Source organism: Antennarius striatus, chromosome 20, assembly GCF_040054535.1.
Source record: "Antennarius striatus isolate MH-2024 chromosome 20, ASM4005453v1, whole genome shotgun sequence".
NCBI classification, from domain to species: Eukaryota; Metazoa; Chordata; class Actinopteri; order Lophiiformes; family Antennariidae; genus Antennarius; species Antennarius striatus.
The window spans coordinates 8,757,136-8,771,631 of record NC_090795.1 but is presented as its reverse complement, the minus strand read 5'-3'; the positions used below and the strand labels follow the sequence as shown (position 1 = coordinate 8,771,631).

The 14,496-nt window shown below is 39.4% G+C and overlaps 1 protein-coding gene and 1 non-coding gene across 2 annotated transcripts; one reads left to right on the top strand and one right to left on the bottom strand.

Annotated features, from left to right (window-relative positions):
• Window positions 1-173: 173 nt before the first annotated feature.
• Window positions 174-247, bottom strand: trnat-agu (transfer RNA threonine (anticodon AGU)). Its single transcript has one exon. It is a non-coding gene; the product is annotated as a tRNA-Thr (tRNA).
• Window positions 248-1,696: 1,449 nt separating this feature from the next.
• LOC137614111 (E3 ubiquitin-protein ligase MARCHF6) lies at window positions 1,697-14,471 on the top strand. The gene is made up of 25 exons (XM_068343653.1): window positions 1,697-2,063; window positions 2,510-2,609; window positions 4,808-4,881; window positions 5,091-5,234; window positions 5,743-5,815; window positions 5,991-6,159; window positions 6,359-6,548; window positions 7,858-7,919; window positions 8,044-8,076; window positions 8,170-8,221; window positions 8,401-8,459; window positions 8,551-8,631; window positions 8,788-8,856; window positions 9,028-9,102; window positions 9,798-9,932; window positions 10,019-10,239; window positions 10,623-10,760; window positions 10,887-11,109; window positions 11,358-11,427; window positions 11,681-11,862; window positions 12,018-12,152; window positions 12,297-12,386; window positions 12,604-12,736; window positions 12,887-13,022; window positions 13,930-14,471. Exons 1-25 carry the CDS (start codon window positions 2,045-2,047, stop codon window positions 14,015-14,017), a joined length of 2,751 nt encoding a protein of 916 aa, XP_068199754.1. The 5' UTR covers window positions 1,697-2,044; the 3' UTR covers window positions 14,018-14,471.
• The last annotated feature ends 25 nt before the right edge of the window (window positions 14,472-14,496 follow it).

The following is a 14,496-nucleotide window of genomic DNA, read 5'->3' as shown; positions in this document are numbered from 1 at the left end:
TTGCACGGGTGTCTGTTTTTCTCTTGTCAACTTTTTCCTGCTGGTCCAAACGCTTACAGAACAACATGATCAACATGTTTATTAGTTTATTTGCTGTCTGTCCTGCTTGGCGCATTTCCATGCCATCTATCCTGTAGTACGTTGAATGGAAACTGCTGTGTTGGATCCCTAAAAGGCACCGCTGGGATTCGAACCCAGGATCTCCTGTTTACTAGACAGGCGCTTTAACCAACTAAGCCACGGCGCCGGTAATGTTGCCTAGCTGACTGATGGACCTTGACGATTGCATAGAGGGTTTACATTAGCTTTTGTTTAACCACAGACTGTACTGTAGACTTAGGTCACAAAGACATGCACAAACAGATTTACTCGTAGGAAGGAGATAATTTTTTTTTCTTAAAAAAAATAGTTTTTGGGAAAAAACTGGTTTTGAACACTCGATGCTGTAGTCGAGGGGTGTCAAACTCATTTTTACTAAGGGCCACATCAGCATAGTGGCTGTCCTCACAGGGCCAAATGTGACTTGTAAATGTAACTAAATGTAACTCAACGTAATGCAAAATAAATGTAACTACTCCTTAATGTTAAAAAACTCAAGTTACAAATATTACACCAAGGTGCACCGGCGTCGTGTCTGGAGTTTCCCCTGCCTCACGCCCTATCCCAGCTGGGATAGGCTGCAGCTCCCCGCGACCCACGACAATAGAGCCAGCGGTAGGACAATGAATGAATGAATGAAAAAATATTACAGTTGCACGGAAAAACTATGTTTGCTTCTTGCTCTGTTGTAACATGAGTCTTTTTAATATGTCAAGTTATGTCTATGTAGGTTCTCAGTCATCCAGGTCACGAAACCCACATAACTCCATCAATCAAGGTTCAAACTATCCAAGTGAATATAGACAAATGACGTCAAACTTTGTTCTAAATGTTTTTGTCAAAGTTGAATTGGCCTCAATGACTGCATTGTGTGAAATTTAGTTTAGACATGTTTAATTTTAGACACTCTGACATTTATGCTCTCACGGGCCAAATACAATGATGTGGTCTTGAGTTTGACACATGTGCTGCAGTTCGTCTTCCAGGGATCACATGGCATTACATTTGACAATATTATTTTGTAGCCAGATGACGAAATCCGGTCTCAGAAAACATGTTTATTTTCTCTATGATTTCTCTTAATTTTTGTCTTGTACAGAACAAACATTTGATAATCAAATCGGCTTTTTGTATTTTATTCCTGACATTTTGGCCAAATGAGAAGGCTTTGTTGTCTATTTATTCTATTCCTTGGTATATTTTAAAACGAAACATCAAACAGAAACCTTTTTTGCAGAGTCGAAAATGAATTTACCGAGAGATACTCGGGCATAACAAAATAATTGTTAATGATGAAATAATGAAAGGAAAATTGCGATTACAGTACTGAAACAAATCAAAACCTACTTAACTTTATTTAACTGCTTTTACCACTTAAACTATCTGAGAAAAACTTAAGGGAAACTTTATCGGCCAAATGAACAATGGTGAGTAAATTATAACCTGTACTTTTGACAGGACATGGGATAATTTAGAACTTCTTAACGATCACGTGACCGTTGTCAAGACGTTTCCCTGCCGTAAATCCTGAACCGCTGCGGTGAAGAAAAGTGTTATGACGGCAGATTTGGCTACGTCAGTGAGTCGGTGACGTTAGCGCATGCGTTAGCCAGTTCAGCTAGCCATTTGTCTTCTACGTTAAAACTGTCACCTCAGCAGCACAGATGATGTATCTTCTGTCAAGTTTGTTATTTTACATTTAAATTTCACTTTTAAATAAATCTGTTGCTTAAAGGCGAAGTCTGACAGTGACAGGGCACGACGAAGCAAGCGTTAGGGTGCAGTCTATGGGGAAACCATTTTATGCTTGTCAATGCATTCGACACATGAACACACTCATCTCGCTAGCTTAATTTAGCTAGCTGAACGATATTGTCCGTTCTTTGATGGGTTCGTTTTTGAAGGTGCTCCTTTAAGGAACGGTCAACGGTCAAAAGTAAACAACATGGATACGGCCGAAGAAGGTAAATCGTTTGCTTGTTTCTCTTTTGCTGGGATTTAATAGCATTAGCTTCCTAGTTGCATCACCGAAAACCCTGGCCTGCTAGTGTCTTATTTAGCCGGATAGCGTACGGACAGTACCCGTATCAGTGTTGTGTGTGGTTATTCAGAAAGAATGGTAAAGATATACCCTGTTTGTGAGTGCTGGTGTTCACTATAAAACATTATTGTGTAGCTGCAAAATATTTAAAAGCGCCAGACGGCTTTAAAGCACTCGTGATATCGCTAGTCACCTCATTTACGACTATAATTGATGAGATCAAATTTCTCAGATTAACACTGCCGGATTTCTTTATGATGCTTTTCTATGAATCTGAACATACCGGCTCAATGTTCTTGTTTCTTGTGCTGTATAACCCACAGTTGCTTACTTGGATCTGTGTGTATTTGTTTGCTTATTTGTGTCCAGCGGATATTTGTCGTGTGTGCCGCTCAGAGGGGACCCCAGATAAACCTCTGTACCACCCTTGCGTCTGCACTGGCAGTATCAAATTTATCCATCAGGAATGGTAAGTATTAATGGCTCTCCAGCTATTAATATTGTGACCTTCCCTTTTCTCCACAGACAACCCCACTACCCGAAAGTGTTTCTAAGAACTTTCCTGTTTCCTCACAACTAATGTTACTTTTCTGAGAGAACAGTTTTGTATTTCGTATATATAAATTTTTTAATAATGTCTTTTCTTGCTGAAAATTTAAAATCATATTGATCAGAATTATCATGGCAGGCTTGCTGTTGTGATCTGTTGAAGACGTTAAAATTAATCTTGAAAAACACTGATTAAGTAATTCCAGTGAGTCCCAATAACATGAATATATACTCTGTTCTTGTAAACGAGTCTATGCAGGCTTTAATACCAAAGTGTTGTTGGAGCATGCTTGCAAATTATTCAACAATTGCTGCATTTTCAATGAACAAAGTAAGTTTGGTAACAATCGAACACATAATCATGTGCACTAGTCCAAAAAAGAGATTTCAAATACACGTTTCATACAGCAGAAGACCTATCTCTAAATAGGTAAGACTGATATTGTGAGTTTACATTTTTGGTACACTATGAGAAACTACACATTTTCCCCAGTCTCAAGTCCCTATTTCAACACTTTCAATAAAAATAAGTGCATGGTTGTCAGGACAATGAATTACTCTTGAAGTAATTTTGGCAGTGATTTTCAGCATTCAGTTTCTGCACATAGATAATTATGACTGAGTATAAATGTTTGCCCACTCATAAAAAAATACTTGAAAACTATCCTCAATTTCTGGTTTTATGTGTGGCGTTGGCCAGCTGAAAACAATTCCTGCCCCTGTGGGCATTTTGGAGATATTGTTTTGTTCTCATCTGTCCTGTGCGTGGATGTCGTTGTGTACAAGAGGGTCAGGTGTATGGAAATTCCCAGGCAGATACAGAGCCCATGTCTGGATTGTTCTGTGGCAATTGTTGAACCTTTTCTATATCCTTTTTTGTTCACAGCTATCCCCACAAAGTTTAGAAAACCAGTGTATTGTGTGCTGAGTGTGAGCGTGCTGTTGCTAAAACATGCTATATTTATCTAATGTCCCTGTGGTTACTTTAGTAAATAAATATCAAATACTGACAACCCTCCACAGTCATTTAACAGGCACACAATATATGATAAAGGCTTAAATGTCATTCCTCTGAGTGATATTGATTGCGATATGTTAGTTTCAGAATTCATTTCATGGTTATGTTAGAAATGATTTGCTTTCCAGATGTATACCAGGGCATGGGTTGCAATTTGCTTGAGCAGCAGCTCATCACATTATATGTCCCTGTGAAATTCCATTGGTTGTGGTGCTGTGATGCTGATCTTTTTTTGAAACTGAAACACATTCTTTGGACAATCTAGGACAGAATAAATGTGTTCTGTCACACTCTGCCTTGTTTTGTTGTGCCACATTAAAACATCAAAGTTTTTCAATGAGGTGGACAAAGTGGAAATCCTGATTGAATTGAATCTTATGTTGTGTATAGGGCGCAACTTTTTAATGTCTTTATATGTGTGGCAACCTGTTGACGTAACCACTGGCTTACAATATCCAGTTATTCCAAGACTCTAGGTCTCAGCAAACTGGCATGGAGTTATGATGGGCAACCTACAACCCTAAATCAACCCAGTAATAACTAATGTACAGTGTTTTTGGTAATTACTAATCAGGGAGCGAAATGTAATGGCGCTCATAGTCGTTGTTTGTAGGGTCCAGAGGTCACAGGCAAGCTGTCGACAGCTCGGTCTGCATCTTTATCGAATCACAAGCTCCTTTTTTTGTTGTTACACCTCCTTTACTTCCCAAAGACTTGTATGCAGTCTCACACTGGTCTGACATTGTATGGATGGTGTTTGTCTCTGTGTTTAAAATATGTAAAAGGCAAGCCCAGTGTAAGACATTTCATTGTCATGGTAGTGATGTGCAAAAAAAAGATGCTTGGTCAACAAACGTCTTTGTTTATGTCTCTCGGGGTTAAAATCTTGTGGTGTAAATCTGTTGTTTCAGTGGCACATAGTGGAATATTACTAGTGCAAAATCTTTGGTAAATAGAGGCAGTGTGGGAAAATGTTCATGTATGTTGTTTTAATCTCCTATGTATCAGGTTTCCATGGCTAATGATGTTACTAATAACATCTTGTCCAACATGTTTTATGTTGTTGTGCTTCTTCTGACCTTCTAAACATTGTATTGCAGTCTGGTCCAGTGGCTGAAACACAGCAGGAAGGAGTACTGTGAATTATGCAAACACAGATTTGCTTTCACTCCAAGTAAGTGCTTGCTGATGGATCATCAACTTTAGTATACAGAACGTCCTCAGGATAATATATTTATTTTTCTCTTTTTCAGTCCTTTTAACATATGAAAGTTTAAAAGTTATGTTTCCTAAAATTATGAATTTGAATTTGCACATAAACCACAATGAAAATATCATTAAAATGTCTCAAGTTCACACTTCTTTCACTCTTGTCCTTTTCAGTCTACTCCCCGGATATGCCCTCGCGTCTCCCCATCCAGGACATCTGTGCAGGCCTGCTGACCAGCGTGGGCACGGCAATACGCTACTGGTTCCATTATACACTGGTAGCCTTTGCATGGCTCGGGGTGGTTCCTCTCACTGCGTGTAAGTAAAAGCAGAGAGAAACTGAGTAGGAATAAAAAGGTTTACTTCTTTCCTACAACTCACATTAGTTGTTTTACAGTTTTAGTATGTCAGATGTGTAATTTACCTATAAATTTAATAGAGTATATAGTAGTTTTTATCTGAGGGTTTTGTTTTCATGGATATAATGAAGCTATATACTGGATGTATTGCTCTGTATTGATCTCTTAAAGGTAATTTCATGTCCAATGTTCCCAGTATGATTTAAAAAAGTCTTCCAATTTGGCAAACATGTAGCACATGGATTACACATGACAAGCTAGTATTATTGTTTAAAATGGTAAAGAGAATTAAAATGCGACGCTGCATATGATCCAAGATATGTGTAAATACCTCCTCTTCCTGGGCTCCATGAAAGAAGCATAGGGGCAAGAGCTGTGTAATTTCCATTTGTTTGCTAACATGTTTCTTTGCAGCAGTTCTGAAGGATTTCCATCGTGCAAAGTGACCTTTATTTATTTGATCTCAGGTCGCATCTACAAGTGTCTGTTTACCGGCTCTGTGAGCTCTCTTTTGACACTGCCGTTGGACATGCTCTCTACGTGAGTCATTCTATTGTTCTCAAGCATTATACACACTAGCATGTAGAATTATAATAAACATTATAGCCAATCTGTTCTACTTGTTGATTCTTTTAATTACCCAGTAGCTTACTTGTCAAAAAATCATTCCAGCTTTTGCATGTGTGGTATGTGGGTAATGTCTGTGCTCCTGCAGAGAGAACCTCCTTGCAGATTGTCTTCAGGGCTGTTTCGTGGTCACCTGCACACTGTGTGCATTTATCAGCCTGGTGTGGCTCAGAGAACAAATAGTCCATGGTGGAGCTCCCCAGTGGTTAGAGCAGCACCAGCCACCACCACCGAATGCAGCTGGACAAGCCAATGAGGTAAACTAATCTGTTATCTGAACAAAAAGTAAAAGAAGACCAGAAAAGGACCTTATTTAATACTGCATACATTTGTAATTATTGACTTATAACTGTTTTTTAGATATCAGAAAGTTAAACTTAATCCCAGCAAATTGCACACAATCTCATTTTATACCTTCTCATATTAAAGCCATGTATTAATTCTCCTTCCCTTCAGGCACAAGCTGCGGGCCAGGGAGCAGCTAATGAGCCTCCTGCAGCTCATCCTGTTCCTCCTGATCCACCAGCTCAGAATGAAGCAGAGCCTGAGCCGCCTGATGTTCCACCAAACCAGGGAGATGAGCCAGATCTTGAAGAAGAAGAGGGAGCAGCAGCAGAAGATGCAGACCCAAACAATGGAGCTCAAGGTTGGAGTTTGACAGAGAGCTAGTTGTCAGTTCATTATTTATGTCAATTTTGCTAGTTTAAAATTATTTTAATCCATTGCAGCCTTGTAAAAAAGGCCAATTGTATCAACCAATTGACATGCAAACTTTGCCTGTGTGTAATTAATTATATAAAAGTCACGGAAACAATGAAAAAGTATGAAAATAAATGCAAGTCACGATCACACACGCGCTATGTCCTTGAAAGAGAACAAGATCTGGTCTCAGCTGATTTTGTATGCATCCGCCAATAGCGGGACAGAATAAAATCTGGTCTCAGTTGATGTTGCGTCCATCTGCCAACTAGCCATGGTGTCCCGAAGCACAGCTGATATCTCAGATTTAGCTTGTATGTCGACTAAAAATATTGGACAGCGCGACAGCTACTTCAAATCACTCATATGTTGAGCAGCTCGTATCTTGAGATACTACTGTACCTGTATATTTATAGTTTGGGTCCATACTGATGTACTTTTGGTTTTTAAACCATTTGGCATGTATTGATATAAACAAACAGTGGTGGTGTGGATAAAGCATATTGTCCATCTGAACAAACATTGTTCCATTTTCAGTTTTTATGGAGACATGCTGGAATGATTTGCCATATGAGCTTGACATTTTTATTATCTCAAAACAGAGTCTGCCTTCAATGGGCAAGCAAAAAGGGTCAAAACGTCATGAATGAAGTGTTTCCAATATTTTTCATTTCCAGGAAAGTCAAAACAAGATTATTGATGTAGTTGGCATCGAAGCATACAAATAGATTCCGCAATGGCTCCATTTGTCTTGTTTGCCAATGTGTCACAGTTAATTTTTGAGTTGTCAAATTGCTACCCTCTACCCCGCTGGGCACTCGCCAGTTTGTTATTTTGTATTCCAGTTGATGTTCTGATATTGCAGCAGTCGAGGAAAAAGGGCTGAGCATGAATTGTGATGTGACATTATTCTAGCTGTGGGGTGTCGATGCAGCCAAATGAATGCAGTGAAAAAATCCTCACAGTGGGTTGCTTTGCATTTCATAGCTGACAAATTCACCAATGACTCTCAGTAATGTAACAATAACTGCCGTCTTTTGTTTTTGCTAAAAGCCAATTTAAAAGCATTACGGGTCAAACACAGTAACAGTGCCATCATGTCTTTGTAATACTACGGCCATAAACGACAAAGGATCTGGAGTTTAATCAGTGGTATAGAATATGACGTGTGTCACTTCAGCTTCTCCTGTTGGTACTTTTTATGTTCTAAACTTAGTCATCTTCATTTTGTCTAAAGCTGGTATGTTTCTCTGTAGATGACATGAATTGGAACGCTTTGGAGTGGGACAGAGCAGCAGAGGAACTCACCTGGGAGAGGGTAACTCTACATGTTCATGTGTTGCCACTAAACAGTCCTGTCCCAAGTTCACATCAGGCTTTTTTCCATTGATGTTCTACCGTAATTGACATATTTTATTCAAATATTTAAATGTCCTTTTTAGATGCTTGGCCTGGATGGCTCTTTGGTATTTTTGGTAAGTCTTTACATCCCTAACTGTCAGTCATACTTTTACAAGAAGGTATTTTAGGTGATAACTTTGTGAGTCTCCTGTGTGTGTTTTTTGTAGGAGCATGTATTTTGGGTGGTGTCTCTCAACACACTTTTCATCCTGGTCTTTGGTGAGCAGACTAAAATTAAGATGTTTCATTTTACTAAAACCTTTTGATGGAATATGTTCAAAGTACAGAACAAATGTGTAGCCTGACAAACAAATACATGATATGGGAAAAATAATATTTAAATTGGCATCCTATGACGGGATGAATGTTTTTGTTTTGTTTTTTTTGTCTTCATACAGCGTTTTGTCCCTACCACATCGGGCACTTCTCTGTTGTGGGTCTTGGCTTTGAAGAATACGTAAGAGACTGTTTTCATCCTTGGAGTATTTTTATAAACTTTTGTTCTTTTGAACTACATTACTTGAATAAAACATTGTGCTTTTCTTCAGGTCCAAGCCTCCCACTTTGAAGGCTTGATTACAACCATAGTGGGCTATGTTCTGCTGGCTATGACTCTCATCCTCTGTCATGTATCCTTTTGTATAATTACAGTACATCAGTCCCCTGCAATGCACCGAAATGTAAAGCCTAAAGGAAACAAAATGCCTCTTGCTGATGTTTTAAAATGTGTTTTGTTGTGTTTGTACTGGTGTGTAAGCTTCGATGATCCTTAATGAATTTCTCAGGGGCTGGCGGCTTTGGTCAGGTTCCAGCGTTCCCGACGTCTCCTGGGAGTCTGCTACATTGTTGTCAAAGTAAGGCCTCTAAGTGCGTTTCTGATCATTCCTTGGTGGGAAGAGACAGAAATACTCACTTGCACATTACTGTATTTAACACCTTTTATTGACATGTGAAGGCTTTAAATAATATTCATGATGCTGTTATTGCTTAAGTGTCACAGAAGTATATACCTGCTTCCATTACAGGTTTCGTTGCTGGTTGTTGTGGAGATTGGTGTTTTCCCGCTCATCTGTGGCTGGTGGCTGGACATCTGCTCTTTAGTAAGGCATCCTGTCTTCTGGTTAGACTTTCAGTGTTATTTGTACGCCATTCGTTTTTCTCATTATTATTTCAATACAGATATCTTGGTTTAATTCTAAAATGAAGGAAATATTTTGGGATGTAATAAAATATCCATTTTTTTGAGAGATGCATAGATCTAAGTTTTGGTCACACTTATTTTCAAGCCAATTTGAACTATTTTTATCAAGGATGTCCACAATGTATTTCTGTCACACTAATGAGTGATCTGAGTGAACCAAATTCAAACAATTACACTCAAATTCCAGAACCTGTTGCATGTACCTCACATTTCATGACATCACCAGCTTCGTATGGATCATTTCAAACAGCGAGTAACAGAATAACCCAACTTATGGAAACTGTTTTCCTCCTCTGTTTAACTAAATTATTGTACTACATGCCAGAGCAGCTTCTTCTATCCTACATTAACACTTTTAAAATTAACATGTACAGTATAATTGAATATTAAATTTATATATGTTCAATGCAGTTATGCCAATGAACTCTGCTAGCTCTCATGAGGACATTTTGTATGTCGAATGTTAAGTGTTTTGCAGGTGCAAATGTTATTCATAACACATTTCACCATAGCACGTTCTTCTTGAATTATCACTGAATATGTAGCAGTTTGAATGTTATCTTTATTTAAAGTGATATTTTCCTCATCCTGCAGGAGATGTTTGATGCCTCGCTGAAAGACAGAGAGTTGAGTTTTAAGTCTGCCCCTGGTACCACCATGTTCCTGCACTGGCTTGTGGGCATGGTCTACGTCTTCTACTTCGCGTCTTTCATCCTCCTACTGAGAGAGGTCTTCATAGCAGATTTGTTTAAGGATTTCTGTATATAAAACAGCATAAAAGTATTTCACTAACTTTGACATTGTTCATCCACCAGGTGCTGAGGCCAGGAGTGCTGTGGTTTCTGAGAAACCTCAATGACCCAGATTTTAACCCAGTACAGGAAATGATTCACCTTCCCATCTACAGACACCTGCGGCGGTTCATCCTGTCGGTGGTGGTGTTTGGCTCCATTGTGCTACTCATGCTGTGGCTGCCCATCAGGCTGATCAAACTACTGCTTCCTGCCTTCCTCCCATATAATGTCATGCTCTACAGGTAACCAGCTGCAACAGACATCTAGGCCACCTAGCAGTAAACTGTGAAAACTGCTGCTTTTCCTTTCTGAAGTGGTGCATGAGACATCATCTTCAGGTCAGACAAAACATCTTGGTGGAAAGCAGGAGGAGTAAGAGAATCGTTTACCCAGAAATCTGATTTCGAAAAATTAGTTTAGAACAGAGGGTTTTTTATTTTTTGTTTTTTTTAGGGGGGGGGTTCGGTTTTTTTTTTGTTTTCTCCCCCTTGTGTTGTTATTTGTTAAAACTGAAAATGTAATAAAAACATAAAAATGAAAAAAAAAACACCAGATTTTGGTTGGTTGTCAAATGTCATTGGTGCATCCTTGCTTCTTCTGACCATGACCTCCTCTTTCCTTTTAGTGATGCTCCAGTCAGCGAGCTCTCTTTGGAGCTCTTATTACTTCAGGTTGTGCTGCCGGCTCTACTGGAGCAGGGACACACTCGCCAGTGGCTCAAAGGCCTGGTCAGAGCCTGGACAGTCAGTGCTGGATATTTATTGTAAGCTGATAAGTTTTTTTTATGTACTCACCCACAGTGTTTTTGTCTGTCTGTCTGTCATCAACCCTCACCACACAGTTTTGTATTCAGCTGTGGATTTTCATTAATGCATGTTAATCCCCACAGAGACCTCCACTCTTACCTCCTTGGGGAGCAGGAGGACAATGATGCCAACCAACCTGTGAACAATAACAACAACAATAATCCTCCTCCGGGTCAACATAACAACAATAACAACCCTGCACCAGCTGTGGGTGAGGGGCTGCATGCAGCTCATCAGGCCATCTTGCAGCAAGGAGGACCAGTGGGATTCCAGCCCTATCACAGACCCCTTCGCTTCCCATTCAGGGTGAGATAGTCGGCATAGTCCACTTGAGTGTGGAGCAGTCTCTGGAGATGTATATGTGGGGGTGATGGTGTGTTTATTTTTTCTTAGTATAGCTTCTGCACTTGTTTCATAAGGTTCGTATTAAGAAATGAGAGACTAGGCCTACCTAGTAATTATGGTTTTCCACAAAGATTTAGAATGTTCAATGCTCAAAGGTACCACTTATAAAAAACTTACTTTTATTCTTACACTTGTCCTGTTCTTCCCAGATCGTGCTGCTTATAGCTTTCATGTGCATCACTCTGCTGGTGGCCAGTCTGGTGTGCCTCACCCTACCAGGTAAGATGTAGTAGAATAAAATACCAGCTTGGAGCAGTTCTGTAGTTTTTAACACAACATCTAAACCATAATTAAATGATTAATTTGTATGTACGTCTCTACTTTTTCACTGGTTCTTTCTAAATTGCGAATCAATAAATTTTATCTCCATATCTAAATTTCTGGCTCAAATAGAAGCTCTCTTCCGTGATTGATCACTGTCCAGTTGAAGATGGTTCAAGTGAGGTCGTATTTACTTTCACTTGTTTTTCAGTATTCACCGGGCGTTGGTTAATGTCCTTCTGGACAGGGAGCTCCAAAATCCATGAGCTGTACACTGCAGCTTGTGGCCTGTATGTCTGCTGGCTTTCTATCCGTGGGATCACTGTGCTGCTAGCCTGGATGCCTCAAGGACGCACAGTCATCATGCACAAAGTGCAGGAGTGGACACTCATGGTAGGCTTTTATGAGAAGCCTGTGTTGTTTGCAAGCACCATTTCTACCAAAGTCAGTAATTATACCATGACTGGAACAGATTAGTTTTCAGATTTGGTGTCATTGAATGGAATTAAAACTTCTGCAATGATAACAGTATGTATAATTCTGTGCAGATTATGAAGACCCTGGTTGTAGCTCTTCTTGTCGCTGGAGTCATCCCGCTGCTACTGGGACTGCTGTTTGAACTGGTCATTGTGGCTCCACTCAGGGTTCCCCTGGACCAAACACCCCTCTTCTACCCTTGGCAGGTACGAATGTTGGTCTTTTTTTTAATCTCTCGTTCCCTCCCGTCATACATGCATCACTTCAGGTCTTGACATTTTTGTTCCTTTGCTGTGTGATGAGGATTCCCAGTTCTTATATCCATCCAATCATTTGCCTGTTATCTACAGGACTGGGCTCTTGGAGTGCTTCATGCCAAAATCATTGCTGCCATAACGCTCATGGGCCCACAGTGGTGGCTGAAGACTGTTATTGAGCAGGTGGGTTTTAAATGTTTATCATGAATAAACATGTACTAAAAAAACTATCAGCTATATAACAATGTAGTCTTCTGATCAAAAAAAGAAAACATGAGCATAATCTTGCTGTGTTTTTGTTTTGCACTATATTTTAAAAACAATACAAAGAGCAGTAGGCGGGTTGAATAATGAAAAGTTTAAGCACAATATCCTGTGTTAAAGCTCCTTTTCTTCTTAGGTTTATGCAAATGGAATTCGCAACATTGATTTACAGTTCATCATTCGTAAATTGGCCGCCCCGGTTATCTCAGTGCTGCTGCTTTCCTTATGTGTGCCGTATGTTATTGCTGCAGGAGTGGTGCCTGCTGTAGGTGAGTGCAAAGTACATATGTAGCAGTTACATTGCAGATTTTTCTTCAAAATACGTTTCTTCTTATCCCAGATGACAGACCAGTGGTTACAGTGTCAGGTAGTAGTGGGCTCTCCCCACCCATTTATAACTGGAGTGCATTATTTTGCAGGTGTCACCCCAGAGATGGAGATTTTAATGCAGAGGAGAATTTACCCCTTCCTCCTAATGGTGGTCTCACTTATAGGAATCCTGTCCTTCCAGATCCGCCAGTTCAAACGACTTTATGAACACATCAAGAATGACAAGTAAGTCAAGAGTCAAGACTTTTTAGCTAAAAAAGATAAATTTCTTGTATGCTTTTTGGACTTTCCCCAAAGCTCATACAAAGTACAATGGTCCCCTTCTATTGCAGGAGTTATGTTCTAAAAATAACCCCCGATAGGCAAATTCCACAAAAGTCTGGTTTGTTTTTTACATTTAATGTACATGTTTAAAAACTGTAAGACAACTCATTACATACCTCATACAATTTTCTAAGACAGTAACTGATCTACAAAGCTAAAGCAGACTCCGTCCTTATGATGTAGTTCGGATTGCAGATAACCTTTTTTGAATCTTTGTTGAAAATTATTGCTGCTGTGGTCCTTATGTTATTTTCCTTCTTTATGTAATCAATCAAACTTTCGTTAATTCCATAATGGCACTCTACAGCTGTGTAACTTCTGCCTTCTTTTACCGTGTCTGTAAGTCCAACTTTTTGTGCGATGGTCAGCATCTTCCTCTGCCTTTTGGGTGCTACCACAGGTGCCTTTGACAGTGCAGAACGTTTCGTCAACATTGTTGGGTCTGATGGGGGGGGGGGGGACTTGCAAACATACAGTACAGTACTTCAGAGTCAGACGACTAGCGATCAAAGATTTATGTAAATTTTACAAGCTGGACACATTTTGTACACATTCAGAGGTCTACAGCCAATCAGGATGCAGAACATGATGCCTTGTTTAAAAAAAAAGAGCATGCAAAATTGTGCTAAAAAAATTCCACAAAACAGCAAGGCCACGAAAGGTGAACCATGAAAAAGCGAGGGACCACTGTACATCAGAATATTAATGTTTCAAAGTTGGAAATTAAAGAGCAATCAGTGTAATTTTGATGCTGGAAAGTCAAAAATAAGATTTCTGAAACAAGTATTTTTATAATCTCTCTTTACAGGTATCTGGTTGGACAGAGGCTTGTTAACTACGAAAGGAAAGCTGGAAGAGCAAGTTCAGTCCCACCATCCAACCCTCTTCCCGAATAGTTTTTGTGTCAGACTTTGCCACATATTTGCACCCGTTCCCTTGTTACATCCTATCTTGTCTTTCCATCCACTGTTTTTGATTTTTAGCTCAGATCTTGAGCCAGAATCTGTTGGAACCTTTTATGGATCTTAGTGGATAAGATGGATGTTGTTAATTTCCTGAATTCTCCCTCACCCTCATCAAAGGTGGGATGAAGTAGTATAATCATTGGACAGCTGAATAAATCCCCTCAGAAATGGAGGTGGCAGAAGGGCAAAGGATAGAGGTTTGATTTGAAGCTAAACATTTGTATTGTCATTCATGCTTTGCTTTGTAAAGTCCTGCCTGACAAATGTACATGTGTAAATACTTTGAACTCAGACTTTGTCTTAAAAAAGAGAAGGATATGGATTAATACAATGGCCATTGTACATCTTAAAAGTGTATGCATAATTTATTAAATCAAAGTGAAAATGTATAATTGTTGCATGTTATCAAG